Here is a 26,845-nt window from a genome sequence, read left to right on the forward strand (position 1 = left end):
TGTCAGTGCACTACAGTTTTGGAAACCCCTTTAGTAATTCTGGTGATTTGGCAGGTATTTCCCCTCTTCTTTCTTTCTCTTGGTTCTGATAACTGCTTTTTTTCCCTTGCAGGAAAATTAACCTTTCACCATTATGTTTTTCCCTGCCCATCCTGAAGTTCTTGACCACTGGAAGATTATTTAAAAGCAGTTAATCAGGCACATTCATACTTAGGCTCTTTAGAACATCTGCCTATTCTAAGCTAGCATCTCCTACCAATATTGATATTTACTATTTACTTCTTCCAAACCACTCACAGATCTGTCTGCAGGAACATGCAATCATTAATGTCTGTTTCCCTATAGTTATCTGCAAGTAATTTTGAAAACAGCAGGTCTCTTCTAAGTTGTGGTCTTGAGAATGATTTCAGTTTAAAGGAAATAGTAGATAGTCATGAAACATTATTTCCAATGAAACAGTAGCCTGCATTTACATATGTTTAATATTTATGTAAATATTATTCAATCCTATTTATGTTGCCATTAGTGGTTTCAAGTAAACACTGGCCTGTGTCTGTATGTGTTTTTGAATGGCTTACTTAAATTAGTCTTAGTCCCTAACATTTTGCCATTAATTATTTTCAGGTATTAATTGTTACACCTACAACTCCCTTTTCTTGTATTGCCTGAGTCTATAATGCCCAAGTGGGCTGGGCAGGTGGCTCATGCTTGTAATCCTAGCAGTCTGGGAGGCCAAGGTAGGAGGATCACTTGAGGCCAGGAGTTTGAGACCAGCCTGAACAAGAGACCCCATGTCTGCAAAAAATAGAACAATTAGCAGGGCATGGTGGCACATGCCTGTAGTCCCAGCTGCTTGGGAGATATAGGCAGGAGAATTGCTTGAGCCCAGGAGTTTGAGGTTGCTGTGAGCTGTGATGATGCCACTGCACTCTAGCCCAGGCATCAGAGCGAGACCCTGTCTCAAAAATAAATAAATAAGAAATATAATGTCCAAGTAGTAAAATCAAGTAGGAACTGTCTGAATAAATTAACTGTAGCCATCAAAACTCCTATTTTCAAGTAAGTGTCCTTAATTACAGAGATTTAAGAAGAGAACACTGTATTCAGGGAAATGGGTAAACTCTTTGGAATGTAGATTATTAGAATAAGAACCTTAGACTGATCTTTTTATTTTAATTACTTGATTTTCACTTTTGTGTGAAATTCAGAATTGGCATAATTAAAAAACATGGATTACTTTGGTAGTGTACCCTAGCCCTAGTCCCAAATAAGAACAGAGAGGACTCTTTAAAATAAATTTTGCAGTAAAATTTTATAGCAAGACCATCATATTCAAAGGAAAAAATAAAAATGATTAAATGTGGTTTTTTTTCTTTTAAATTAATCAGAGTTATTTAATTTTGCTAATTACATGATGCTTTGTTGGTTTTTTCCCTCCTAAATCACTTTTAGGTTTGAGTTTACACATAAAAAACAATCAGGCGGTGCAGGCCAGTTTGGAAAAGTAATAGGTGTACTGGAGCCTCTGGACCCAGAGAACTACACTAAGTTGGAGTTTTCAGATGAAACGTTCGGATCAAATGTTCCAAAGCAGTTTGTGCCTGCTGTAGAAAAGGTAAATTTTAAAAAAGCTTTTTTTTGTATTTTTTATTTATTAAAAACAGTTTATTAGGTATCAAATCATATCTTTATCTTCCATCACATTGTCTGTCATGGTTCATTTTAGTTACAGTCCTGCTTCTAGATCTGACTGTTAAGCTTTCCATCTGATTTAGAATCTCCAGTTAGTTAAGCACAAGAGCTATAAATACATGCTATGACAATGATGGGAAATCATTCTATTTCTTTTTTTTTTTTCCTTAGAGCCTGAGGTTTCCTTTGTGCCCAGTTCGATCATTCTATTTCTTAATCATGGTTACCATATTTCTCTTGATAAATTGAAACTATTGCATTAATTGTGATGAGCAATTAAAATTTTAATAGTCCTTAAGGATTTATGAAAGTTTTATGTGTATTATTGTAGTAGAATGATCATTAAGATTCCCAACACCTGGGTGTTCCTCTCATCTCTGCTGCTGATTAATGTGCTCTTTGGTAAATCAGTGTTCAAAACCAGTTTCTTTATTTGTAAACTGAGAGTAAAATACTTAAACCTGTATGTCTCACAGAGTTGACGATCAAATAAGGCTTACGTGACATTTCCTGAGGAATTTGAATGCTTTGCACATATAAGGGGTTAGTGTTTTGTTTGCTTTCCAGGTCACTTGCTCTATGGTGTTGTAAACCTTTAGTTTATTCTTATAGATTATTGTTTTGGTTTTTTTTTTTTTTTAACCTTTTAACTTAGAAATCCCTATTGACAGGTTATAATTTTGGTTTCAGTGATAATAGCATTTTTTGTTATTAATGTATTCCATTCATTATACTCTTATTTTAAGACAATAATTTTGTCATTTACACACTTTTAAATACCTTACATCCTACAACATTAATGTAGGTCAAGGAGAGTTTAGATATTTTTCAGCATACATAATTTACAGTTTTGAAATGCCAAGAAATATATTATACTGTCTATGCAGCCATGTTATTATGTTGCCAGGAAACACTAACTTGAATTGTAGGAGATCTATGAAATATTTGTTAATCTGGCACAGTTGTGAGTAATGATAAGAAAAGAAAAAAAATATTTTTAAGTGACTGAATTAAAAAGAATTGTAAACTTATTGACTGTAAATATGTGTAGTTGATTGTATATCAGTTATACCTCAAGGAAGCTGTTTTTTTTTAAATTGCATTTAGAAAAATGAAAATTACTTTTTAATTTTAGTTCTTACTGACAGTGCATAACACCAGAGCTTTAATGTAGTGATCTGCCAATGAGGCAAAGCAGTTGTATGTTCATAGTAGGAGCCCAAGAGACAGCTATGATGAACACCAGTTTTGATGGGTGTTTTCTTTTAGGGAGTTCATTAGTTTTGCTTTTTCTATGTCTCCTCATTGTAAAATTAAGATCATCCTGTGTCTTTACTGGGTTATGAGAGTTAAGTAATTCCTGAAGATGAGGTTATGAGAAAATGTTGTTAGCACTCTTAGCATTGCTTTCAAACTAGCTCACACCTTTAAGTATTAATAATATGCTTTTCTAAGAGGTTGCTCGTCTAGATGCTACAATAATGAAACTTAAATAATAAAGATGTTAAATTTTTTTTAAAAAACTCTTTTTTGAGGGGTGAAATATAGCATACATAAAAACGTTACACTAGTGAACAGAAAAATGTTTGAGGGTTCTTGATAATGCATCTGTAAATAAAATCCACTCCATAAGTTGTGTTTATTCATTAACAGGGGTTTTTAGATGCCTGTGAGAAGGGCCCTCTCTCTGGTCACAAGCTCTCTGGGCTCCGGTTTGTCCTGCAGGATGGGGCGCACCACATGGTTGATTCCAATGAAATCTCTTTCATCCGAGCAGGAGAAGGTGCTCTTAAACAAGGTATGCTGTGTCCTAGTGTTACCGCTGCATCCCGAATCCCTCACTTCTTCTCACTATCGAAGAATGAAAGCGAGTGACAAAGAATGCCTTGCAAGCAGAGAGAGGGAGTTCATTGGACCGAAAGTGCACTGGAGGGTTAAGAGCGGACACAAGTCCCAGCAGATTGTGGCTTCAGGGTTTCTGTGTCATCCTTTCTTCTCCCATCTGCTCTCTCCTCCTTTGTGAAGTTGTCTCTTACCCCTTTTTTCTTGACCAGCAGTCTGGTGGCTGTGGAGTTTTTCACCTTATAATGGCTAGGCCCGGATGTGTCATGGGGCTCAAAGCCCATTGAGGGGTGGGGAGGACAATATGCAATGTCATATAATGTACCCAGTGTTGTTTTTGTTGTTTTTTGGTGACACTTGTGGTTACCTTTATCTTGTTATTGTTACAGTATGTTCTCTTACTCAGCATCCCGTTTTTTTCACACTGCCTGTTCAGCACTTCCTCTGCTCGTGTCTTACTTTCCTACCTATGCCAACACTATTACCCATCGTTTTGGTGTGTCTGTTTTCTGTGATAGACCATGACAGCCTCAGAAGGCAGTACTATTTTTAGTCTTCACCCAGAGCACTAGACCTCACACCACACAACATGGTAGGTAGTGAACAAATATTAATAGAATTGAAGTGAGGGTAGATTACCGTGTTCTCTTTCTTGAAAAGTTAAAAGCCTACTCTATACTCCTAATTTGTTTTTTTTTCATATGTTTAAATTCATAGATAATCCATAAGTTCTATTTTTAATAGAGAGGATAGAATGTTCAGAAATCTAAGAAATATTTTAAAGATATGTTAACTGCAGTCATGCTATTTTTAGTGACTTTTTCAAATGTCAAGACATCCATAAATTTGTAAGTAATTTTTTCATGTATATGGCATTGTAAGTTTTTAGGCATTTTGAGAGTAGCAAAGTATTTTGAAAGAATTCAGTAAACCTCATTCACAATGCAGAGTTCTTGCTAAACTGCTAAAATTGTCAACCTTTTCCACATAGAATATGTGTATTTAAACTCAATGAACTAGAACCCTCAGCAATTGCAAAAATATCTGATTCTTTGCTTTTAAGAGAAAAAAAGCCAATCACAATGTAGCAGTTTGATATCAGGGTTATTCAACAAAGGATCTTCAAAGCTGTGACCTGAAATCAGAAAATTCATTCTCCTTGTCATCTCTTCCATATCCTTTATGTGGAGATTCATTAGTAATGTCCGTAAGTATGTTTACACAAGTTATGATTCACAAAACATTTCAGAAATACTGTCATCGAAGAAGGTTAAAATGGACAATAGAAAATTAAATTAATCATAATATTTCCTGAGCATTCTGTGAATCAGGGTCTTATTGATTCTCTATTTTGAACTTTGTATTGCCTTTGGTTGCAGTTTGCATCTGCGATTAGTTGTGGGGCAGTGGTTCAATAAGGTTGCTGTTTCCTTAACCAGGTTGCTGATTGCTTATTTTACTTAAACTAATGGGAGCCTTTAGTAATTTATGTTTTAGTTTCTCAGCTGTGCGAGGGAAAGAGACTCCTCCATTTCCTTTATGTCAGTTTTCCATTAAAAATGCAGTTGAAATTTATGATGTAGAAATCTTTTCACAATCTGAAGATTGTGTTAATAGGAAATAAGAAAGTAAAATGAAAAAATGAGACTTTATTAGGCATGACTCAGTAAAAGACTTAAGTGTTTGCCACGTTTTGCAGCTGAGCATTGAAAGACAGAAAGAAAAAAAGTGTTTACCACTTCAATTTTATGCTGACAAGTTAGTTATAATCACTTGATACACTTTTTAGAAGTATAATTAAAACAAATTAGAAAGTACCAATTGTTCTGTGCTGGTTCTTGACTGGAAATTGGTAGGTTTCCTGGAGATAGAGGTTATATAAAGCCAGGTAATTGATATGGTTATCAATTGACAAAGATCCTCATTCTTTTTAACTGCTCCTATATTTAAATGTAAGTAAATATAGATGTGTATGCCCATAATACACATACATATCTGTGAAAAATGTCCATATCTATAAAAACTAAACAGTTAAATATGTACCATTTAGTTTTTTATTATTTAGGCATAGTGTAAATATTAAGTATGCTTAATTGCCTGGTAGACGTGCAAAGGAAAAGCACTAGGTTATAATTGAATTGAGAAGTTTTATTTTGGCAAAATATACATGTGCAGACAAGGGTGCTAGTCTGCAGGGTGCTAGTATGAAAAATAAATTCTTCTGTTTGCTGTTTCTTCTGATTCTTATTTCTCCATGATTGAAAGACAAAAATCTTTGAAACATCACATTGTACCCCATAAACATATACAATTATAATTTGTCAATTAAAAATAAAATAAAACTTTAAAAAATTAGATTTGGAGTAAAAACAAAAATTAGCTTTTCCAATCCTAAGGGGGAAAAACAGACAAAAATGTAAAAGTCACATGAAAGGAAGTTCTTGCCAAACTCAGTAAGAAAATCAACCTATTATATATATACCTCCACTGAATGTCGTATGAGAGTTTCATGGCCAAAATGTTGGCAAATGAGCTTAGCATAATAAAGATAGCTTATATTTATAAGATATAATTATTATAATATTATAGTATGTTATATAGATATATGTTACATATTACCAGAATCAAAAGAAACATAGTTAAAATCTCATGTATTCTTCATTTAAGAAAATGAAAACTGGAACTAATTTGAGTCAAATTTTAAACTTTGTCCATAAGATTAATCAGTGATATAATGTAAAACTGAAATGTGAAACTGAATGTTCTGTTTTTGGGCATGTTTCACCCTATGACTGTGACCATTGCTGTCCTTTTCTGTGGCCAGTTATTCTGGGGGCACCATGCTTGGTCTCCCCAGAAACATTGAATGTATAGTTACCCTGCAAGAGAAATAAGAGCCTAGCTAGAGTTACGTTTTAAACTCATTTAACTCAACAGTGCCCTTTTTTTGATGATCTGTCCCATAATGTGCTGGGTTTTTGAGTTTGAATCATGGCTCTCCTCTTTTCTTACTTTATGGAAACATGCAGGTCATCTGAACTTTCCCCAGGCTGTTTGGTGATAATAATTCTACAAATACTAAATGAGAATGTGCTTGAAAACACCTGCACATATATATATTTGGACATAGTGAATGCTAATCCCTTTTCTTGGTATATTAATTTTGACCTGGCACTGTGCCATGCCACCCATTCCTGAGCTATTTTGTCTCATAATGGTTATATTTAATAATAACATTTATTGATTGCTTATGTATTATGCTGAGTACATGAATTACCATATTTTCACAGTGACCTTATAGCTGAGAAAGTTGAGGCTCACAGCAATTAATTGAATGACCCAGGGTTACTTGCTGGCTAGTGGTCCAGCTGAAAGTTAAAGGCAGACCAGAGTGATAGCTCACACAGCTTCTTTAGCATCTGGCCTGGTGATATCTATGTTATTCCTAGTGGGCTGAAATATAAACATTACCATCTCTACCCACTGCCTTGGCTTAAAAGGTCTTATGCCAATATAAGTATTTTCATTTCTTGCCTTGAGGAGCTACAGACCACATTGATCTGCTTGAGGAAAAATTGCTTTTAGGACTTGGCTGCTATGTGGCTGCTGAAAGATGACAGTGAGTTAGCTCTGGAGTCTTGCCACTTGCGATAGGGTTAGAGGAAGGCGTGTGTAAGGGTAAGGTTCATTTGTAAGTGAGTCAGGAGGTGGATTTAAGAAGAAAGGGAGTTAAAAGGAAGGGAGCAGGGTGAGGGAATATGAAATGAGAACTAGACAGGCTATCTTCTACAACTGAATGATGGGCCCTGCGTACTTGGCTTTTTCCTTCCGTATATAAAATAGGACCCCAATCTAGCTGTTTTACATTACTCATCTGTTGAGAATGCTAGATAATGTGTAACTAAATCTGGATATGTCTGCTCGCATCTCTCCTTCAGGGTGCCTTTTTTCACATTAATTACATTTCTTCAGAGCCAAGGAAGCTCTGCTGTTGTGGTAACCCAAGAAATAGAGCTGTTTCTACAGTTTAGAATTGTTAGTCTGATTTAGATGTCCATGTAGGATTCTACAGGGCTTAGCCAATGAATCTTAAGTTCAGTTATTTCTCTTTCAGAACAAAATTAGGACTAATGAGTCAAGGGTTGGTGTGAGCTAGGATATTAGTTTGATTAAAAAATATTTCTAAGAAATGCAAGTATATTAAATTGCTGTTTTCATTATTACACTGAAGCTGATAGTGTCTTTAGAAGTGCTTTAGTGAATACAAGAATGATTGTTAATTAGTTATAAACATATTGATGCTTCTGGGAAAATTATGACTATTTAAAAACAAAATATTATCTTTGTCATCTTTTCTGTGTTTTGCTTAAAGCAAAATAAAATTAGCCAATCTGAGGCTGAAGTAGTATTCTGCACTATCACAACTTCCAAATTAAATATGAATGTTTGAAGCTTTATTATATTCTCTCCATATTGTACATTTAAATATTACTCAGCATGTGTAATAGTAAGAAGTATCTGGTTATGTATTAAGTGGGATAAAAAATAAATACAGACATATACATTGAGTTTTAGTACTTAAATGCCCAAATCAAGTCCAATATCTTTATTTTGCATGTGAAGAAACTTGAGACCTAGACAAACTCTGCTTTTCCAAAAGGCATATAACTTCTTAGAGGCAGAGCAGAAACTAGAAACTTGGTCTTCTAATTCGCAGTCACATCTGAAATTATTCAGCCTAGGAACGGCCAGACAGATCTCACGCATGACTTGTCTCTGAGTATATGAAGGGTGCCCCCCCATCTCTTTCCTGTGATAAAAGTTATTTTCTTACATTAATAGTTAAAAATAACTATCTGCCAGGGACCAACCAGAAAGAATAGGTTAACCTTGGTCAAAGACTTAACAATCAGTGTTATGGCTCCTGAAGATTTTCAGAGAGAATAAGTAACTAAACTGGATAATTTAGATGGTAAAGGACTTGATCAAATGTTGTTTTAAGACCCTTTTTAATATTATTTTCTGCAGTTTAATGAGTTCTAAGGATAAAAATATGGTAATGGAAGTACTAATACTATAATTAAATGTCTTACTGGAATTTCCATTTAGAAGAGTGACTGTTACTGCTACTAGAAAATAACTCAAGATAAATTATTTGAACCTTATCATTTGTGTGTGTACTTTTGGAAGAGTACCATATGTTTTCCTTTCATATATCTGGATAGAAAAGAGTTCCAGTTTGTCAGTTTGTTTAAAGACTAATAAACTTTTTTTTTTTTAACCTAGCCTTGGCAAATGCAACATTATGTATTCTTGAACCTATTATGTCTGTGGAAGTTATAGCCCCAAATGAATTTCAGGGACCAGTAATTGCAGGAATTAACCGGCGCCATGGGGTAATCACGGGGCAAGATGGAGCTGAAGACTATTTTACATTGTATGCAGATGTAAGTACTATTGGTCATTGACAATCTTGCTTTTATTAACCACAGAAGGAAATCAGAATTAGCTTTTGTTTTTGCAGATTGTAGAGCAGATTGACACATTTCCCTGTTGAATTTGTGGCTTGTATATGTGTGGCAATTTCTGTAATTTGCTGTTAGAGTAATGCAAGTGTGAAAGCTAAAAATGAGATTCATTTTATCTTGGCCTTTTGTGAATGTCATTTTCTTAGATGTATAGTTATATTTCTTTCTCATTTTAGCTTTATTCGCATAGCTGCTTTTTATTATGTGATCTCTACTTTATTGGGGTAATATTTAATTTCTTTGCCTGTACTTTTCTTGACTTAAATCTCAGGGGAGAAGGTGTTTATCATTATATGAGGCCTCCTGGAAGATACTACCAAAGCACATCAGTAATGTGTCCAAAGGAAAGTTGTATTAACATTTTCACAGAAGAAACATTTTTGAATGCTTGAGCTGGGGCCAGAGAGCAGAGTGGAGATGAGGAGGGAAGGCCATCTGTAAAATTAAAGATTTTGTTTCTAGTTGCAACTGTCAAATAATTTTCAAATAGGGTTTTTCACTTGGAATAAAACAAAAACGTTTCTCTTTGGCTTTTAATCCTTTTAAACCAAGAATATTGAGTAGAAACCTAAATCTAGAGGAATTAAATGGCTAAGATGTCTATGTATTTTTCTCAAATTTTTTCAATAAGCAATTCTGAAATATCTACTGTGTTTGTTTTCAGGTCCCTCTAAATGATATGTTTGGTTATTCTACTGAACTTAGGTCATGCACAGAGGTAAGCCAGTGTTTAAATATTACTACAGTGCACTTCAAAAGACCACTTACAAAACGATCAAATTTCTGAAATGCTGACTTTGCGTGACTTGATAGTTACAAAAAAAAATTTTTTTTTTGTTTTAACTCCTAGGGAAAGGGAGAATACACAATGGAGTATTGCAGATATCAGCCATGTTTACCATCCACACAAGAGGATCTCATTAATAAGTATTTGGAAGCTACGGGTCAACTTCCTGTGAAAAAAGGAAAAGCCAAGAACTAACTTTCCTCACTTTGAGTTGACTTTAACTGAATCTGCAAGGTTTAGATACTTTGATGGATTCCAGTACAATAAATTCAGCCTGCCCTCCCTGTTCACATTCAGGAGCTTCTATTATATTCGAGGATAATTCTATATATATAGCTCAGCTCTATTGATTGGTTTTAAAGAACCTCAAATAAACTACGATTATTACTGAAATATAGTTAATATTTATTTAAGGGGGGAAGACACTAATTTCATTTATACTTCTAATGTATATAAACTTCCTTTTCAAATTTTTTATTATGAGAGTTTTCAACATACAGAGAAGCTGAAAAAACAGTACAAAAATAGCCATATGCCTTCCATCTAGATTCAACAACAAACAACTTTGTTAATCATTTATCATATAATTTGTTTTGTCATATTTACTTTACCTGTTTGCCTATTGTCTATGTCTCATACCTCTGTATTTAAAAAAATTTTCAAATTATTAGTTTGAAGACTTGAAAATGAATTGTGTACATCATGACACTTCTTGGAGTGTGATTAATGGGCAGGCTTTGCTGTTTAAGAGTGGATTTCATATGATCTTAATAGAGAGCAATTTTCAGATTCTTTATTAGGATATTAAAATATTAGCTAAATTTCCATCTTTTTTATATGGCTGATTGCTTCAATTTGTGGCTTTTGCAAATTTGTAACTGCTTCTGTTTTAGGAGTATAAATGTCACTTTCTTGCAGTCCTTTATGAAGTAAAAAATGGACACTTGCATATGCTATTCTTGTTTGTGTTCATCTTGATGTTTCTGCAGCCCTAAATAATAAAATACAATTTATAGAGTTGTGGCCCAGTTAGTTTCAGTCACCTAGTAAATGCTGGTCGAATTTTAGTCTATTAGAATTTATCGTATATTGTACTCATTGAGATTGTGAAAGAACAAAGGTTAAGCTTTTATTTCCAGAGTGATTTGGGCTTTCCCTGACAGTTCTATCAGAATTGCTTTATCCAAAAATCATTTTATGCCATAGATGTATCCTAGTCCTTCCCGTTACTGAATAGAAATAAAATAATTGCTATAAAATTTTTTTGGCTTTCTTAATTTATAGATTTGGCTTTATAACTTAAAGTTTCTGGGGGGAAAAAGATTTTTTAAAAGTATTAAGAACATGTTTTCAAGACATTTGCCAAATCCTTTAAATGTATATTATTTCTCACAACCCTGTGAGAATAAATACTATAATTATGCCCATTTTGTAATAGAGGAAGCAAAGGCACAGAGAAGATAAATTAAACTTAAGCTGTGACATCTTTTCTAAGACCACACAGCTTAAGTTTCAAATTGATACTTTCAGTTATAATTATTCACCAAGTGCATTTCCCCTATGAATGTCTATTGCTACAATAGCATCAAGCCTGAAAAACTGTGGTGGTTGTGATATTTCATCAGCATCTTGTGCCATTCACAATAACTTTGAATATTGTTCCTAAAGAGGAAATACATTTATGTACCTTCATTAAATTTATCATCATTCCTCTGGCTATTAAGAATGATCAGAAATACTGGAACTAAGATGGATAAATTTGGACTTGTTTGTAATCTGTTAAACATTCTGGTTATAAAGTTATAGTATCAGAAAAGGTCCTAGATATCTAATCAAACACCAGCATTTCATAGGCAATGATGTGGCCCAGCTGGTGGGACTAACAAGAATAGGATCACATATGGACAAATCCAGGACCAGAACCCACATCTCTTGCTAACTCATTAGTGTAGTTACAATTGGTAGAGACCACACACCAACTAAAGTCTGTAGCATGGAAAAAATTAATGAGAATATTTATAAGTGAGGATTTTTTAATGTTATTGTGAAGGATAATTGTTGACTGATTTACAGAAAGACAGTATTACGTATTTGTGTTAGAGAATACTAGCAGCACTAGGTAGTATTGCACTGATGTTCAACCATTGCTGCACTTTAAAAATCACTTGGGGAGCTTTAGAAAGAAATACCTAGGCCCACCCTCAGATATTTAGATTCTTTGGATGGACTAAGGTAAGTTTTTCAGGTGATTCTGATACGCAGTCAAAGTTAAAGACTGCTGAAGTATTGCCTATACTTAGGCCCAAAACATGAAATGAAAGATTTGTGAAATTCAGATGTGTCATATTATTAATATTCTTTTGTGTGATATTAGAGTTTGGGCTATTGGTTCTTCATCTGATGACTTTACCTTTTTTTTTTAAGAGATGGAGTCTTGTTATGTGGCTCTGGCTGGTCTCGAGCTCCTAGGCTGAAGCAATCCTTCGGCCTCAGCCTCTGGAATAGCTGGGACTACAGGTGCATGCAACTACCATGCCTGCCTTGGTAACTATCTTAAAAAATATATAGTCAATTTTTCTGTTTTCTGTTATTCTTTTCCTCTCTGCTCACTCTTAGATTGTGTGGTTTATAAAAATCACTAAAATTTAATCAAGTCTGAAGTTTAGCATTTTTCATGTTCTATGTGAGTCTTAAAATTGGCAGCCACCTGGTAGATGAAAATTGTAACATGTTGGAATGTATCCCTTTGTAGAAGATAGCTATTTGCATTACTAATTGCAACTATATATTCAACTATAAATTGTTGAATTGGAGCTCTAGTTGCTGCTTTCAAATAAATATCAAGTTAATGCATCATTGAAATAAGTTAATTGTAACTTATTTATCCATTCAGGTAATGCCAGGCAGCATGTTAGGTGATTGTAGTATTTAGAAAGTTAGGAAAAGTCACAGAGTGGTTAGAATTTTCTAAGCTAAGAGAGATTGATGTAAAAACTAAGATGTCATGAAGGACTAAAATTCAAGTGCAAATATAGACAATTCCAACTGAGTTTCAAAAGACCTTGTTTAACTTCTAACCATTCATAATTTAGGTAGGAAAAAATGAAACTGAGTAGAATAAAACAGAATACAGACAAAATCCCTGGTATTATTTTGTATGTCTTAAAATTCTGAAAGTTTTAAAGAGGTTATGAAAATGATTATGATGAATGTAATTGTCATTGCCTCAGAGTGATTCAGAAGAACTTAGACTCTTAATAAAAAGAAGGCTTAGGGAATTTAGAATTTTTTATTTTATGCTAAGGCACATGAAGTAATTTTTCTGTTGTTAGCTAGTGAAATCAATGTTACTAAATCCAAGTCAGCAATTTTAGAGTTCGTGCTAGAAAGGATGTTCTTGTGATATTGAGAAATTTTTATTTGCTGTAACTTTTATGGGTTTTATAAATTTATAAACTAGGTAATTGTGTTTGTATACAATCTTTTGTATTTATAGAATTCCCTTTCATAATCTATTACACTGAAATAGATCTGTTAAAGGATTACTTTAGAATCCTTACCTGGTTTAATTAAGGTCACATTTGTGAGCCTAATCTCACTAATGAAAAATGCCTTTATGAAGATGAAGACTCAAAGCTAAGACTCTAGAAAGCTGAAACACCAAGTAAAGGCTCTTTTTTAGTCCTTAATGTGATATGAAAAGATTGATTAAAGATCACAAGACATTGAATATGCTATTATAATGCTCTTGGGCCCTTTTTTGGAAGATCACTTAGGGAGTCCACTGCTCGATTCTGGCATGATTTAATCATTGTAGGTTGTTTCCTTTAAATGATTATTTGCATTACTTCAGAATACAGACAACTCTTTAAATCAAGTGGATGTTGGGAAGATAAATGCAAAGGGTAGGGTTTTAAATAGAAAAATATATAACTAGAGCTGCTTATTTTTATTTTGTATGAGTCCATGCCTTTAAAATTTTTCTCTTTAGTATAAACTTTTCCAATTATCTAACAGTACAGACTTGAAAGTAATATTTTTATATATTTTAGGGCTGATGCTTCCTAATCAATTACTGGACATGAAACCTGGCTAAAGGTTTTTAGACACTGATATGAGTGTTCCATTAAATGATATTAATTTTGAGAGGCAGATGATGGCCACATTTCCTGGATCAATTCTTCCTGCCTTGAGGAGGTACTCCACTGAATTTGATTATGGTACATATTGTGTTTGCTTTTATAAATTACTTAGGCCAACACTGGGTCCAAGTTGTCCTTATAAATGAAAATTGTAAATATTTAATACACTTTCAGTTACATCAGTGTTCCTTTTAACGCGTGCTTGTGGACAGCTTTATCTGGTAAGATATACTCTATTACTTGTAAAATTTGAATGAAGCAATATTAAAATTTCATTTAATTCCAGTTTAGCACCCCAAATTTTTCCTATGTATACAAATCTCTACAAACACATTTAACACATTATTTAGAAATGTAAGTATTTATTTAAAAGATAGCAACTTAAAAAGGAATACTTGCTTGAAATCATAAAATACAGCAAAATTCCTTTTAAATAGTTAATATTTTTCCTACAGTTTACTTTCATTGAAAATATATTATCTTTGTTTACATACTCAGTAGAAGCAATTTAGCAACATAAAATAACCACAATATGTTCAAAATATGAGAAATGTAGATTCAGAGATGAGACCATCATTTTTTGCTTTGTTTTTTTAAATACTTACTGATCCGGTGGCAGCATTGCTAATTGACTGGATTTTACATTTTAGGGGTGAAACCCTGGGGAAACTGCCGGTGACTGTTTAGCACTGAGTAGAGTTTGGTATGTATGTGCTCCCAGGGTTAAAAACTAAAGAAGACTAATTGAAAAACAAACAAACCCAACATGTTTTAATTTTGTAGTATTTACTTGTCATCATAGGCTTTCCCCAAGTTATTAGAATGCTTATACCTTAGCTGTTTTACTAATATAATGACTTAGTCTAGTACAGTGATTTTGTTTAGAATTTAGTATAAGCAGATCACTTTTTCTTTTTAGAAATGATTAAGCTCTGTAGGTGCCACAGCCTATCCTTCTTCAGTCCCAGAGGCTTCTTCTGGTGTCTGTAGCTCTTGACAGTGGTACTTCACTTTAAGTGGTTTGCCAGGGTACCAGACCAAGTGAATACGACAAGGAATTATTTCCTAGGAAATAAGAGTTATAAAATACTATAATCTGTAAAAACTTATGGTAAAAAAAATTCTACATACAATTAATTGTATTTTACCTGTGTTGAGAATTCATGAAGTAGAACAGTATAATCAAAATCAATTTCATCATCATCAGTTTTCTGGAGGAAGAAAAAAGTATAATATAGACAGTGAGTTTATATTAGCTTATTATATTGGAAGGCTTATGTCATATACATTCTTGTTTCAGATGGGTACTTTGACTCTTGCTGCCTTTTAGATTTCAGCCTCACTTTCTTTGGTAGTATTCTGCATCGAGGTACAGAAGTAAGATCCTTATTTTTGTCTTATCACTGAGTTGTATGAAAGTCTGGTTGAATGTGTTTCTATCACTTTTTCTCTTTAATATTTATGGTTTTTGATGGAGGCCGAGGTCTATGGTGATAGGTAGAATATTTTAACAGCCTGAGGGATCTAGATACTATACATGTACCTTAAACTGGTATGTTAGTCCTTATATATTAATACCAGGCAATAAGAAAAGGGGAAGGGCAACCAGTATTTCTACAGTACCTGCCACGGGCCAGGTTCTGTTAGGCACTTTATACATGTTCTCATGTGATTCTGACTATCTTAGAATAGTATGTAGTATGATCCTGGTTTTACAGTAGAGGTAACTTGAGGTTACAGCTTGTAACAAATGGGAATTCAAACCCAGATCTTCTGACTCCACCCACATTCTTCATATATACTATATGAAGCTATGCTAGACTTTTGCTAAAACCAGTGCATTGTATATATTTTGGTAGGCAGTCATCTTCACCTCTTTTATTCATTTGATTTCTATAAATTTTACTAGTGACTAAACCAATTTCCTATTTTCTTTTTGACATTTCCTTTTTTTTTTTTCTTGCAAGTATGTAGCTCTTAATTAGTAAAAATGGAAGAGGGGAAATTTAAAAAAGAAACCCTCAATTTGGATTATAATTTTAGTTTTCTCCTATCAGGTTTTTATAAAGACTACTAAGGAATATGAAAAGGCAAAAAAAAAAAAAAAAGTACTTGATATCTATGGAGATTTTTACAAGCCATGAAATTTCCATTAGGTGAGGAGGGTCCTGAAGGGAGAACATACAAGAAAGGGCCTAGATAAGTCAGGAATTCACTGTTTTTTCTATTATGTCTGTTTTGCATTATTGGGTAGGTTTCCCTCCTGCCTCACAGTATACCCATGAATGCTCAAAGCAAATGTCGGAGGTATAAGCTGCAAAGTCAGAGAATTCTTGAGAGAAAATTCATTGTCTCTTAAGAGACTAGTTACTGAAGGTTCCAATGATCAGTCTGGCATTGTTAGTTTTAGGAGTGTATTTAGCTTTGTTTGACCCACATTTGGTGACTATCTTGATCTTGGAAGGAAATGGTAATCTATCCCAAGATGTTCCACACCAGCTGGCTGCTTAGTCCTGTGACTATTATCTCAGACTTTTGTGCTATCTGCACTATTTCTCAAACTCCTGATCTCAAGGAATCCTCCTGCTTTGGCCTCCCAAAGTGCTAGGATTATAGGAGTGAGCCACCACACCCAGTCTGCACTATTTCTCAGAGCCTGATTGTTTACCGTGTATTTTTATAATTTAAAACTTGGTTTTACTTTTAAACTTAAAGTTTTTTTTTGTTTTTTTTTTTTTTTTTAGAACAGTGCCTTCTGACTCTGCTTTTGAAGACAGCATTTCTAAGGAAATCATGGCAGTCTCCAGATTTGAGTCAAAAAAAGAGGCAGAACGTAAAACAAATGATGAGATGACTCCAACTCCATTTGACAAACTATTTTTGCTAAAAATACAGTGTTACTCATTTTTTAATACAAAAATTTGAATCATGATTAACACTTGAAAACTCTATCATTTGATTAAGAACTTCCTCATTAAAGTTACTGAAACACACCATTACATTTCTGTTTTTATAGATTCTTTCTCCTCCAGGAGGAAGCACCCTTAAACCAAACCAAAAAGCACAACTTATTAAAGAACTGCAGAAGAGGGCATTGCACATCCCAGCCTGGCAAAATATTCCAGGATTAGACTGTCCCCAACCAAGTCAAGCTCTACCAAGAAGTCATTATTTTTAATATTCAGAAATAATCTTTTTGGCCTCTGTTCAAATCATCATGAATGTCAAATCCTTGTAGTCTAAATAGTTGATGATATAGTATTATATTTTCTGGTAACTCAGTATTTTAATCTTCCTGGAGACAGACTGGAAGTGGTTTTTTTTTGAGATAGAGTCATCTGGACTAGAGTGCCGTGGCATCAGCCTAACTCATAGCAGCCTCAAACTCCTGGGCTCAAGCGATCCTCCTGCCTCAGCCTCCTGGGTAGCTGGGACCAGAGGCACATACAACCATGCCTGGCTAATTTTTTCCTATTTTTAGTAGAGACAGGGTCTCGCTCTTGCTCAGGCTGGTCTCAAACTCCTGACCCCAAGTGATCCTCTCCCCTCGGCCTCCCAGGGTGCTGGCACTACAGGCATGAGCCACTGTGCCTGGTCTGGAAGTGTTTTGTTTGTTCCCTTAAACATGTTCATGACCCACCTTACCTCACACTGCCCAAAAAAGAGAGAATGATCCCTAGCAGAACTGTTACAGTTTTAGTAGAGTAAGTAGGCTTACGTTACTAATACAAGCTATCCGAAGCAGATTTCATAGCATAATAGGGTAGATGAGATGGTTTCTATAATGGATTGTACCTTTGGCTGACAGAGACCTCTAGTTAGGGTAAAGACTTTAAGAAAACTTCTCAAGTAAGGTAAAAGCCTCTTGTTGAGGATATGGTCATCTTGGTAGATAAGAGGGACAGTCAGAAAAAGAGAGAAACTTTTATCTAGCAAAGGAACTCTGCCATATCCTGACTTGTTATATAGCAACAATCAATTAGATGATAATTTCTATTAAAAAGCATTCTATAAGGGGAAAGAAATATGTTCATTTTTATAAGTAAAGAAAGAAAGGTTTCTAGTTGAAGTCTGTTTTACAAGTGGCCTTTGGAAGGCACACCAAACTTTATTATTGGCATTAAAAATGCTGACTTCATGCTGGGTAAATCCCATACTCAGAAGATATTCACTGATATCCATCCGTGGGTGAATCCATGAAGAAAATGATTTTTTAAAATTGGTAGTTTGATTAGTTCAGCTTGCCTCTCAGAGAAGTTGATTTTGTTTACTCTGAGAACGCCCCTCTCTCCTCACATCATACTTGCCTGACAGAAACTCCCACCCTGGCTAAATCCAACTCTGTGTCTACTTCATGCCCACCTCGTTGACAATGACTGCTCTGATTTCACGCCCACAAACCTTCAAGAGGCCTGCAGTGCCCCATGGTGCCCCCTACCCCCACCTATATCCCAGCACCTCTTCTCTCATCCTCCCTCTCAGCTGATGGCTTTGCCTTTTTCACTGAGAAGACAGAAGCAGTTAGAATGGATCTCCCACCCTGATATCTACTCTCCTACCTGCACGTGGGCCACTGTTCTCTGCTTTCCCTCCAGGTGAATTCTCCATGTTCCTAAAATCATCTGCATTGATCACATCCTCTTTTGCCTACTAAAAGATACTAACTCCAACAACTTTTCCTCTCTTCCTTGCAATTCCCATTTTGGTTCTCTCTGCTAGATTCTCATTAACATATAAATATGCTTCCAACTTAAAAGTACAACAGGAAAAAACCCTCTTTGAACCCTACACTTACCCATCCTCCAGCTACAGTCCCCTTCTTTTCTTTTATTCCTCTTTATAGCTAAGTTTCTTGAAAGAGATGCAATGTCCACTTCCTCTCCTCCCATCTTCTCCTTAAGGCTTTTGCCCTCACTGTGCCAGTGAGATAGCTCTTAATAAGCTCTCTCCATTGACTGCCAACTGCTAAATTGAATGGTCAATTCTCAGTCCTCATCTTACTTGAATTTCCAGCAGCATTTGATACTGTCAGCCAATCCTCATCCTTGAAACACTTTATTTTCCTATATCTCCATCCTCTAAAGTTAGAAGTGTTCCAGGATTCAGTCCTTACATAACTTATTTTCTTTGTCTATGCTCATTACCTGTGATCTCATCCAGTCTTGTGGCTTTAAATACCAGCTATATGGTGATAACTGTAGCCTGGACTTTTCCACTAAACTTCAGACTCTCATGTCCAGCTGACTATCATGCCCCAAATCCAGATAATTTTCCCTCAAATATGTTCCTCCTGTAGTCTTCTTCAATCAATAAGTGAAAACTCTATCCTTCCAGTTACTCAGGCCAAAATCCTGAGAATTATCCTTATGTCTTATTCTCTGATATCCATATCCAACCCATGAGCAAACACTGTCAGTCTATCAGAATCCAGGCAATTCTCACCACCTCCATTGCTACCACCCTGGTCCAAGCCACCACCAGGCCTTGCCTAGATTATAGCAATATTTTACTGATCTTCCTGCTTCCTCCCTTATCTCTCTATGGTCTGTTCTCAGCATAGCCACAAGAATGATCGTATTGTAAGTCAGACTGTGTCGCTCCTCTGACAGAGAAAGATAAGGCCCTTCTCGTGGCCTCACAGGCCTTTGGTGAACTGATCCTCCCCACTTCCTCTCGTCTCCTGGCACACTCCCCTTGCTCACTCTGTTCCAGCCGCACTGGCCTCACTGCTATTTCTCCCAGCCGTCAGCCACATTGCTGCTTCAGTTCCCTCTGCCTGATATTCTCCTCCCTTAGGGGAGTAGGGCTCACTCTCACTTGCCTTTGGCCTCTGCCCCAATGTCACCTCTGTTCAAATTAGCCGTACTTCAGACTATGTAAGTAGTAATTCTACCAGTACCCTGCATTCTTTTCTATACATTATTTTTTTCGTAGCACTTACCATCATTTGATAATACCTGTTTATTAATTCACTCTTTCTTAATCTTCTCTCACTAGAATTAATCTCAATGAGGGCAGCAACATTGTGCTTTTTGTTCACTGCTATGTCCCCAGTCCCTAAAAATCATACTTGGCCCATTGCAGGCACTTAAGTATTTGTTGAATGAATGAAATGTGAGTAAGACTCTTGCCATGAAATTAGAAATACAGATTAATTCAGTCAAAGAACACTGCCCTGGTTGTATCTCTTGTGGCACAAGTTAATTTTCAGTTTTTCTTACCCACTGCTTCACACTAGTGAGCTGCGCCAAATAGTAGTGTAAAAACTGGGTTGTCTTTTCCCACATTACGTAAGAGCTGCCAAGAAAAGCCAAATCCCAAATGGGTTTCAAAGAGGGATCAATATGTCCATGACTATCTGAAAGGGAGGGGAAAAAAAAGGCACATTTGTTAATACAAATAATAGGCATTTTTCAAGACAAAATTTCAGAAGTTTCAGTAATGAAATAGGATTTAAACCTGGTCATATCAGTCATCTCTGTCACAGCAAGACCTTGAACCAGACATGTGATTCGTTTGTATCTATTTCTATGTTAATGCAGAGATTTATATGTTCCATTCAACTTGCCGCTCTGAGTAAATCTATTATAAAGCAATTTAATGAGTATTTGTTGTACTATATACATGCAAAGTAAGAGTTATAATGATATTTAAAGTTAATCTAAAGTCTTATCAGTTGAGAAGTATTTTTAATTAGGTTGAAAAATCTGTCCGTGATCTCTACATTACCTTTTGGTTTGGGTGTCAATGTGATGGTCTTTGCTCCCTAATCTGCCAACATATCACTGCCCTTCTCTGATCATTGGTTTTAAAGCTAGTCAGTGTGTTGGCAGCATCTCTGTTACTTTCTTTGAACATGTGAAGAGATCAGGTGGATTTTTCTTGTGGCCTTGTTTTTGGATCTAATATCTTTTTAATTCAGCAAACATTTTTTTAAAAATCTACTTAATATCAGACACTACTAGAGATAGGGATACAATGATTAATAAATTATCTTTTATGATTTTAGGAACTCAAATTTTACTGAATCATTAATTTATGAGATTATTATACATGGACCATCATTTTATGCGATTTTACATGGATAGTCTGTATTAAGGCCCAATAATAGCACAACACATGAGGAATACTAACACGCTTCTTGGGAAAATGTTTAGCATAAATTCTATTCTGTATTGGTAGAACTTGACTGGTTTATACTAGTAGGCAATTCAAAGAGCATTAATTAATTGCCTTGTGCTGTGGAGGATACAAAGATGGCCCCCCACCCCCCCACATGTTCAACAGTGTAGAGACACAGCTGATACGTTGCTTAAGAGGGGGGGATCAGGGAGCTGGGGGAGAACAGGGGAGGGAGAGGTTTCTTTGGGATGGAGGGGTTTGGGAAAGCTTCACAGAGATATTTTTGCTGGGCCGTGAATTCCTCTCATGTCTGTGGGGGTGGGAGTGGGGGCATGAGTGAGAGGTTGAGCACACAAAGATAGGAAGGCACTGGGTAGGTTCAGGCTTGGTGACTGGTCTTGATAGGCTATAAAATATGTTGGCACCAGACTGCATGGCCTTGTATGCAGTGCCAGGGTGCGTATGGACTTTGATTCAGTATTAAGTGTGGGAAGATGACTGTAGCTGCTGGTGCTGGACAGATGGAAGGAGACTGAGATCTGAAAGACTGGATGGCAGGCTATTGCAGCGGTCGCAGGGAGGGAGAAGTAGCACAGGCATGAAGGGTGGTGGCAGTGGGTTCAGAGAAGATGAGATGGGTCCACCCAAGATACTTCATGGACATAGGCTTGATAGGAAATGGCAAGTTATTAAATATTAGGAGATGAGTTGACAATGACCAAAGTTTCTAACCTGCTTTAGGAGAATAGTGATACTATTAAATAAATGAAGTCCTGAATGTGGAAAACTTTTGGGTGAAAACATGTTGAGTTTGGTATAAAATGTATTAAATGCAGTGTCAAGAAAGCCACAGGGGCAGATGATGTAAAGTGCTACAGATCAGGAAGGATGAGGAGCAAGAAAGACCATCAGGTTGGGTGATCTGGGTGGTCCCTGGTGACTCGAGATATAGCAGTTTTACTTACGTACATAGAGTAGAAGCCAAATAGGAAGAGGTTGAGGATGAGGCAGTGTGTTTAGAATCTGCTTTTGAAAAGTAGACAGAGTAACGAAGAAAACGAGATGATGGTTCTGTGGATTGGTCAACAGAACTCTGATCTTGACTATCTTTATAGGCCAAAGAGAAGGAACTGGTTGACAGAAGCTTTCAAAGATGGGAAGGATACTGACAAGGCAAAATTATGGAAGAAGTCAGAGAAACTAGAATCAAGAGTATAAATAAAAATGAGTTTAGAATAAAGGAGAGAGTTGGGGAAGATACAGAGACTTCTTGAGGAGGAAAGAAATTGCAGAATCAAATGTCTGGATCTCAGGAAAGCGGGAAGCAAGACTATCCCTGAAAGTGCATGATGCTAGGGTGTGATCTGGGCCTTGAAGAAGTGGAATAGCTTTAACACTGACATCATGTAGAGTACAGTAAGATAGTGAGGAAAGAATAATGAGCAGCACTGAGGGCCCAGCACTTGGGGAATGTTTTTAGAAGAAAAAACCTGTTGAGAATAAAGCAAAAAAGTATTTGTTTTCCTGTACTGTCATCATTCACTGTTACGTGGTTCATCAAGTTTTTTTTGGTTCCATAATGCTTTTCTGTTAATTAATATCCAAGTGCTTTCAAATGTAGAATTCAGCAATTTTAGTACTCTTCATTGTCTTGTCTATGTCATTTCTTCAACCTGGTAATGTCATTTTTCTGCCAGGATACATTAAATAATCAACAGGGAACTGTGACTGTTTCTATAGATGTTACCGTAGAAAGCATGCTTCAGACGTCTACTTTCTGACAAGAATATCAGCATTTTATGGATGAATTTGTTGTTCCTCCCTGGTATGAGCAGCTGAAGCATAAGGATTTCAAAACATTATGTAATGCAGGACTCTGAATTCAACATCTTGATATAAATTCTTTTCTTGTTATACTGTTGAGAGGTTTCCCATCATTCCTACCTTCATTGACTGAAAACTTCCTTCCTCGAACTCATTGTCGTGTGTTTCATCTTACAGTGCTGCTATGAGTTTAGATTTGTGAGATCAGAACCCATTACCTAGAAGATAAATGAGTTATGCTAAACACTGTGAATAGTGAGGACATTCCAAAGAAGTGCTAGCAGCACTCCTGTAGCATTCCTTGGGCAGACAGGATGTTAGCTGTTATTCACAGGTCCTCAGTCTTTTCCTCTGTATGTAGTATGCTTGAGTTCCTCCATAGGAAGTTTATGAATTCATTAGAAGAAGTGAAATTTTTATTCATAATGAAAACCAGACAGCTTTTTTAGAGGAAAAACAATATGGAGCAAGGATGTTTTGAAATGGATTTGATCTTTTCACTTATCAGTTATACTACAGTAGTCCAATACTGTGGATTGATGAAGTACTGAATAGAATCTGCTGAGATTTCAAGTGGCTAAAATTCACTTTATTTAAAACCAAATCTTTTCAGTTTTAAGTAGATAATTTTACATACACAGACAGGCAATAAGCACCATTAAATGTCTCTGCTGAATTTACTGTGACAGCAAAACTTGTGAGTTGTTTTTTTTTTTCCGATGAAAAGCTTTCTTCTATTAAAAAAGATTTTTTTTTTTAAACTTAGTAGTAGCTGCATTAAGTTAGACTGATACAGAATGACCCTTATGGGTATACAGAACTTATTAACTGAACATGATCCTGTTAACCTGCACCATTAAAAAGTGTCCAAAATCTAGTGATCCTGTGGCAAATATTCAAAGAAAAGGTCCTGTACAATTTCTAAAATTTGTGTTTTAAGGAGAATAGATAAGTCAAATAACAAGAAAAAAATTCTATAGATTTCTAAGGATTAGTCATTAGCTCATTTATTTCAAGTAGTACTAAGTATAAACAAATTCTACAACATGAGATTTCAATTGTTCCTCATAATTCTTGGGCAGAGGATTCGATTCCAGTTGTCAGAGAACTATTACATGAGAATCATCCAAGGCTTGGAAGTTTAGAAAGGCAAGGAGCTTTACTCCACTTCCAGGTTTTTAAGAACACTTGGTCTCAAATGGGCAGAGGACAGAGACACTCAGGACTGGCGAGCACAGGTCCTCCGGTGGGGCATTGCTGTGTGCGTGGGCAAGTGAGTGAACTGTGAGAGTGTGGGGTGAGCAGTGCCATGGTGGTCAGATGTCAAGCCTAATATCCAAGTGCAAGTCCAGAGATGACTTTTGTGGTTTTGAAAATTGGATTTTCCAGTAAGTGTGCTGAGTCTCAACGGCTGCCCACACACACTGATCAGTGCCAGAAAAAAATGAGCTCTGCTTCACTTCAGCTGAGTCACTTCAGAGGGCAGGACTCAGTTCTTAGAGATGCCACCACTGCCCATTAGCCGTTGACCTGAAATGAGATCAACATGGCTCCACTGCAACTCAGACGGGCCCAAGGTGGTCGGCTCCCCCAGCCCCGGTGTATAAGGCTGTGATGGGCAGAGTGGAGGGTGTCTTATTGTCTAAAGTTTCCAAAGCCACCACCAAAAATAGAAATGTTGTCTCAAGCTCTGCACTCAACCCTGAAAACTGCACCCTTGTGAAGCGTGTCCCATTGCAAAGACTTCTTTACTTCTTATTTGGAGGTTCAGTTCTTGTTGTGCTCCTCATTCTGGGATGGGAAACCGAGAGATTAAAGGGACACAGATAGCTTTTGGTGGCGTGCATTACTATATTGTACTAGAAATGAAGAACAAGAAAATGATCCCTCTGAATTTTGTTTGCATACCACAACCTGTAGTTGAATTAAAGTGCCACTCTAGGGATAAATGATGGTTCTTTTTCAGATTTAGTAATTACATACATTCCTAAAGGTAGAAATTCCAGATACTGATTCATACCAGGTATGCTGACTACATCCAAGGGGGGTTTAAGTTGCTTCATTTGCTTGTAAAGCAGGTAATCCTCTTGTTGTCGTTTCCGTTTCTCAAGGAGCTGTGTACAAGTTACATTAATGGCTCGTCTGGGTTTCTGATTCTTGAAAAACACTCGAGCAGAACAGTTCCCAAAATGTTCCTCACCTTCCTAAAGTAAAGATTTTGGAATTAAACAGGATGGTTTCTTATCACCCCTTACCCACCCCAATGTATACAATCACAGACAAGATTGAGAAGCATTCCTTGTTCATATGCTCTGGTATCAACAGAGGTAGTGGTTTTTGCTTTATAGAAAGTGATTTTTGTGCTCACAGATGAATAAAACAATCCTTCACTTTTTGCTATCATTTTAAACTCTTGCCTTCTGACCATACCCTTATATAATAAAATGAGGCTGGGCCTATTCCAAAGAAATATCATTGACATCCTTTGAGTACTTCTTGCCTCAAACCTCTAGGATAGTGGATACTTCAGTCTCTAATGTGGACCCACATAATGCTTAGTTGGACCTCCAGGTTACTAACTTGAACCAAAAAATGAAACTAGCTCCTAGTAATAAAAATAACAGTGTCTTCATGCTGCCTTGTGAATTAGATCTTATTAAAGATTAAGATACTGAAATTTAAAGAGGAACCTACTCCATATCTCACAGCTAGTAAGTGGTAAGCCAGGACTTGAGCTCACATCTGACACCAAAGCCCAGCCTCTCTGTACTAACTCCATCTCTGTACTCCGAGATCTGATCCAGAAGTGGAAGGCACCCCAGATGGGACTAGTTCAACTACCTATGTTTATTTGCATTCATATTTAAATGTAGATATACTGGGTGTTCTGAGTTCACCCTCACTTATTTTCCAATCCAGAGACATCTGGAGCTTCAAATAGACATTAGCTGTATGACTCGTTCCTAGGATGCCCATGACCTTTTGTGTCACAGATTCCTTAATGTGACAATAAAAGCCAGGGAACCTATGCCCAGAAAAATGCACATATACTCATACCTTCAACACTGGGCCTAGAATTTGAGGAAGTTCATGGCCCATTCTGGGCCCATGACTAGTGAGTCATGGCCCCACCCAAATCCATCCATGGGCCCAAGTCAAGAACTCTTATTGCACTGTGGTCGGTTGAGCAGTTGAGGCATCTAAGCCTATTTCTAGAACTAAAAAAAAACCTGAACAGTGATTTCCCACGGGCAACTTTTCCATCTGTAAGTGCTAGCTTTGAGTGAGAGGTAATTTCAGTGGCAAATTTATTAGAGATGCTAATTTTTGATGCAACATAGAAAAAAGGTAAAGGGGCTGGAGGTGGTGGCTCATGCCTGTAATCCCAGCACTTTGGGAGGCTGAGGCAGGAAGATCACTTCAGGCCAGGGGTTTGAGGCCAACAAAGTGAGTCCGCATCTCTACAAAATAATAAAAAAAAAATTAGCCAGGTTGGTGGTATGTTCCTGTAGTCCCAGCTACTTGGGAGGCTGAGGTGTGAAGATCACTTGAGCCCAAGAGTTTGAGGCTGTAGTGAGCTATGATGATGCCACTGCACTCTAGCCCAGGAGACAGAGCAAGACACTGTCTCAAAAAATTAATTAATTAAAATAAATAAAGAAAAAAGTGAAGGTAGCACCAGGAAGAGGCATATCAAAAGGCAGAAGGTGGCTTGTACAGTCTCCTTTGATGTTGAAGCCATTTCCAGGGAAGAGAAAAAGAACCAGTTTTTCCCTCATTTGTTTTCTTTTCTTTTTTCCCCCAAACAGCTCCATGGAATCAAAGCAGTTGCCTGAAGATATAATAAAAGAACTCTCCTCCACCCTCTGAAATGAAAATTTCAGTTAGCTAGCTGGGTTCTTAATGTA

The 26,845-nt window shown here is 36.2% G+C and overlaps 2 protein-coding genes across 4 annotated transcripts in view; one reads left to right on the forward strand and one right to left on the reverse strand.

Annotated features, from left to right (window-relative positions):
* Positions 1-10,242, forward strand: part of GFM1 (G elongation factor mitochondrial 1) — a 47,901-nt gene extending 37,659 nt beyond the window's left edge. Inside the window, exons 14-18 of the mRNA XM_045539548.1 lie at positions 1,453-1,615; positions 3,346-3,490; positions 8,821-8,981; positions 9,727-9,780; positions 9,913-10,242. Of these exons, the coding sequence (XP_045395504.1) occupies positions 1,453-1,615; positions 3,346-3,490; positions 8,821-8,981; positions 9,727-9,780; positions 9,913-10,044 (655 nt within the window). The 3' untranslated portion in view covers positions 10,045-10,242. The remainder of the gene's footprint in view (positions 1-1,452; positions 1,616-3,345; positions 3,491-8,820; positions 8,982-9,726; positions 9,781-9,912) is intronic.
* A 4,493-nt stretch (positions 10,243-14,735) lies between these two features.
* Positions 14,736-26,845, reverse strand: part of RARRES1 (retinoic acid receptor responder 1) — a 29,425-nt gene continuing 17,315 nt past the window's right edge. For all 3 annotated transcript variants that reach the window (XM_045539551.1, XM_045539550.1, XM_045539552.1), the window contains exons 3-6: positions 24,958-25,141; positions 20,213-20,349; positions 15,140-15,202; positions 14,736-15,056 (exon numbers count right to left, since the gene is read on the reverse strand). In XM_045539551.1, the coding sequence (XP_045395507.1) occupies positions 14,940-15,056; positions 15,140-15,202; positions 20,213-20,349; positions 24,958-25,141 (501 nt within the window). In that variant the 3' untranslated portion in view covers positions 14,736-14,939. The remainder of the gene's footprint in view (positions 15,057-15,139; positions 15,203-20,212; positions 20,350-24,957; positions 25,142-26,845) is intronic.

The sequence above is a fragment of the Lemur catta genome, chromosome 1 (assembly GCF_020740605.2).
Source record: "Lemur catta isolate mLemCat1 chromosome 1, mLemCat1.pri, whole genome shotgun sequence".
NCBI lineage: Eukaryota > Metazoa > Chordata > Mammalia > Primates > Lemuridae > Lemur > Lemur catta.